Source organism: Lottia gigantea (assembly GCF_000327385.1).
Source record: "Lottia gigantea unplaced genomic scaffold LOTGIsca_12, whole genome shotgun sequence".
Classification (NCBI taxonomy): Eukaryota; Metazoa; Mollusca; class Gastropoda; family Lottiidae; genus Lottia; species Lottia gigantea.
Genome location: NW_008707225.1, coordinates 122,583 through 127,297, shown reverse-complemented (window position 1 = coordinate 127,297; position 4,715 = coordinate 122,583). Strand labels below are relative to the sequence as shown.

At 30.0% G+C, this 4,715-nt stretch overlaps 1 protein-coding gene across 1 annotated transcript; it reads right to left on the bottom strand.

The window, feature by feature from the left end:
- Nucleotides 1-389: 389 nt before the first annotated feature.
- On the bottom strand, nt 390-680 carry LOTGIDRAFT_110768 (hypothetical protein; the record flags this gene model as incomplete). The annotated part of the gene is made up of 1 exon (XM_009047975.1): nt 390-680. One exon carries the CDS (start codon nt 678-680, stop codon nt 390-392), a length of 291 nt encoding a protein of 96 aa, XP_009046223.1.
- Nucleotides 681-4,715: the final 4,035 nt, after the last annotated feature.

Below are 4,715 nucleotides of genomic sequence, written 5' to 3'. Positions count from 1 at the left end.
TAATCAACGAAGAGGTCAAATGGAAGGGAATTTATAACTCAAAATGTTCGATGAGTTGAGAACTTTTGACTAGCCGAATACATAATGCTTTGAATGCTTTTTGAATATTTCTATAAATATAACCACAGATTGCATAAAAAGACAAGACCCTTAACTTACAGAACTCATTTGAATACTTGTTATAAGGAATAGGTGAATGTACACTGAATAAACAGAATGTAAAGAATAATATCAGTTGAATATATGATAAAAACAATACCACTTAAAATATTTTAGACAGAATATAAGTTGGATATTTGATAGACAGAATATCAGTTGAATATTTAATAGACAGAATATTAGTTGATATTACTTACTAGAAATAATATGTGTTCAGACAGGATATCAGTTTAATATTTCATATACAGAATATCAGTTGGATACTTAATAGACAGATTATCAGTTGAATATATAATAGACAGAATATCAGTTGAATATATGGTAGACAGCATATCAGTTGAATATTTGACAGACAGCATATCAGTTGAATATATGATAGACAGCATATCAGTTGAATATTTGATAGACAGAATATCAGTTGAATATTTGACAGACAGAATATCAGTTAAATATATAATAGACAGAATATCAGTTGAATATTTAATAGACAAAATATCAGTTGAATATTTGACAGACAGCATTTCAGTTGAATATTTGATCGACAGAATATAAGTTCGATATTTGATACACAAATCATCAATTAAATATTCTATAGACAGAATATCAGTTGAATATTTGATAGACAGAATATCAGTTGAATATTTACAAGACAGAATATCAGTTGAATATTTAACAGACAGAATATCAGTTGAATATTTGACAGGCAGCATATCAGTTGAATATTTGATAGACAGAATATCAGTTGAATATTTGACAGACATCATATCAGTTGAATATTTGATAGACAGAATATAAGTTGAATTTTTGACAGACAGCATATCAGTTGAATATTTGATAGACAGAATATAAGTTGAATTTTTGACAGACAGCATATCAGTTGAATATTTACTAGACAGAATATCAGTTGAATATTTAATAGACAGAATATCAGTTGAATATTTGACAGACAGCATATCAGTTCAATATTTGATAGACAGAATATCTCTTTAATTCTTGGTAAAAAAAAATAGCTACTGTATTTTTGAATAATATTATGAATATTAGCTGAATACTTGATAAACTTAATAGACAGAATAACACCTGATTATATTAAAAGCATTAAGATAGATAATTACTAAATATTTATTAAACAATGGATTGAGAACTAGATGATTTCTTGATAGACAGACTGGTAGTTTAATACTTGATAATGTGTATATCCTGAATAACTGACCTAAAATAAACCTTTACATGGAATAGATTATATAAACCGAATATTTCCAGCAAAAAATATCAACCGATAAACTTTGGCTGCTGCACAGTAGAATTGGACGTTGGAATGATTGTTTTGTTGCGTCGAATTAATGGTGATCGTGGGTTCTAACCTTGGTCGGCGTGTTAAAGTCTGGTGACCTTGAAAAGTCGTCTTTCTCAATTTTTCCAATCAACCCAGCTGTTAATGGCAAGAAGTTGCGCCAATGACCAGTTGGTAGAAAGGATATTCGTGAAGTTGTTTTCTTCTTTTTACATATTTTTAGGTTGATTATATTGCTGAATATCATCTGAATGTTCATTGAAACTCAGTACAATGATATGCATATGGCGAGTTAGTTATTGTATTAAAGGTATACTACCTTTTAGTATGAAAAGAAAATTTAAGGTCAACAAGTGTAGATATTCATCAGTTCGTCTTACCCAGATGCCACGACTAAATAATACAATCTCTTAATTTAATTAATCAGAGTTTTATGGATTTATTGGATCATTTTGACCAAGTTTAAATACTTCATTTTTTCGATTATCCTAAGAGGTGGTATGCTTTTAAAATTAGCTGTATACAGTTCTACTCACATTTATGTTTTTGAAATTTCTAATTGCTCAATGTTTAAGAGATAGGGTATGATTAAGTTAAGATATAATGGGAAGAACTTGAGGTAATTTCATGTCTACATTACCATACTTTTATGTCATAATTAGCTTAATTATCACGACTAATGAACACACAGCACATGGGCTTTCCCCTAATAGACTTTGACGATGATGATATTCACAAGTTTTGTTCATTCTTAATTACAACCCGATAACCATGTGATATGTCAAATATTTACGAGCATAATAAACCTTCGCAGAAATCTTGCGACATCTTGGGATGTATGTCAAATTTACACTGTTAAAATAAAAAGTAAGATAGTATTCATGGAATGAAGTGAAGTTCTAAGTCTTACATTTATGCATCTTAAAGTAATTGCCATGTTAGGTTTCCTACCAGACTAGACAGAAATTTCTCGAGATCAACTCTCAATAATTTACAAACATAGAATCGTCTTACGGAATATTATGTTTTTAAGATTCTAAAAATGTTTATACATCAAATAAAATATTATTTCAAATGGAAATAAAACCAATTATTAAGAAATGTTTTGGTATCATTATCAAATAATATTTATCATGTTTCCTCAATTAAAACTAATAAATGTCACTAGGTGTTGATAAAATATCATCATTTCTTATAATTGATAAGCAAACCGTGGTCAGAATAATCATCATCTATTATTCTCTCTTATCTGAGGGCGTTTTCAAACTCTCATATGATACACACTTCAAATAATTCAAGTACCTTTTTAATGCACATCTTTATATTCTCGAGTAGTTTCTTTATGATAGCTGTTGAAAAAAGAGACGAATTCTAAAATAGTACTTGTAATAAAAAAATACTTTAAAGCAAGACAATTTCGTCAATCAAAAATCGGGAGTAAAAGTTGTATGGCAGTGGACTCCTCTACAGATAAGTACTATCATGTGTTTCGAAAGGAAAGGAGAAGCATGGTCTGCTTCGAGCGCGACACATCTACTATAATGGTCAGATCATGAGATATAACCTGATCAATTCATGCCTGACCAAACAAATCAGCCAAAATGCCAGAAACAGATTTATTGTATTTATCAAGGGGTTCCTCATAACGATCATGTTAATTCTGTGAGGTTTAATACAATTTGTTTCTATATGAAATTATTCAGTTATCTCCGTTTGTAGTTTGTAGTTTGTAGTCAATCGGTTAGATTTATCAAGCGTATATATGTTGAAAGTTAAAATTATTTTATATCTCTGAAGAAGCTATTAAGCTGAAAGCATGCTAAGATATTATGTATATATGAATTGAATATGGATTAAATAACAACTTGTTCTGTCGAAAATGGATTAAAAGTGTTTCATTTTACCAAGAATTGATACGGAGCCCCTAAGGCGCAATTGTAAACATATTTATTTATTATTTCGCTTATACAAATAATTATTTAGTTTAAACACAATAATAAATAAATATGTTTACAATTGCGTTAGGGGCTCCGTAAATTGATGACAACCCTAATTACTTATATAAAATATATATATATATATATATATATATATATATTTTTTTTTTTTTTTTTTTTTTTAAAAAAAGAGAGTACTGTTCATCGAATTCTATAATTTCAGAGGTACTTCCACCATGGCGCCGAAGTATATTTTTTCTTAGAAATTCGCCGAAACACAAGTTGGTATAGACAGCAATGGGTTATTCGTCGCGGCTATGTGTAAATCCATCGATTTAAACGTATCTGAGATTATTCTTTCCTAAATTTTTAATTTGATAAAAACTATTGATCAGACGGCTGTTATAAACAGAGATCTGACATTTAGAAATTGACTATGAATTTCCTGTTAAAATCGGCAATTCACAATATTGATAGGCCAACGACATCATATTTATATTGTTTAACAATAAATCATAATCAAACCAAACCACAATTAAAGAATCCTTAGACCCTAAGATAACGTTGTTTTGATCGTTAACAACCCAACTGGGTTTCAGTACACGAGTTCGGTTAAAGTAACTTCCCTTTGCAAAGGAACCAAATACCAGCTCGTAAAATAACTTTTTAATTATGTAGGCTATACCACAGTCCAAAAGCAGAATAAATACGAATGTTATAGTGAAAAATTTAAAATAAGACGCCCTGAAAAATTATACGCAAATGAAATTTTTATAACAGTCTGTAAATACGTAGAATGATTTAAACTCTGTGTGTATAATGAGAAAGAAATCTTCATGCTGGCGATAACAGTTACATAAAACTATCAATTAATTCATATTGAGCGCTTTGACAGTGTACATTGTTATTTAAGTATTTTTAATGCCTAATGCATATCTTTTTTTTCAGTTTATCTCTATATCTACCTGTGCTCTAACGAATATTTACTATATGCTCGTAGTCCAATTTAGAAAATGCTGTCTCCTTCGAGACACCATTGTCTATTTCGCAGGAACTCATCAAATGCGCGCCCGACTCAATGGTTTGACGAAATCCGATTTTTTAGCTAGTGGAGAATTATTACACGATATGTAGGCGATGAGAAGATTAAAGAGGTCGACCGCCCCAACGTCTCTAATCATAAGCTGTCGACTGCAGAATGTCCCTTTTTCGGTTCTTTATATTTGTTAAAATTATTCGAAATGAAGTGGATTAAAAAGAAAACTTGTAGTCTTTGAGATCGAATGCATCGAGTGTACCTATCTCTCCCCATTCAAACGAAATAC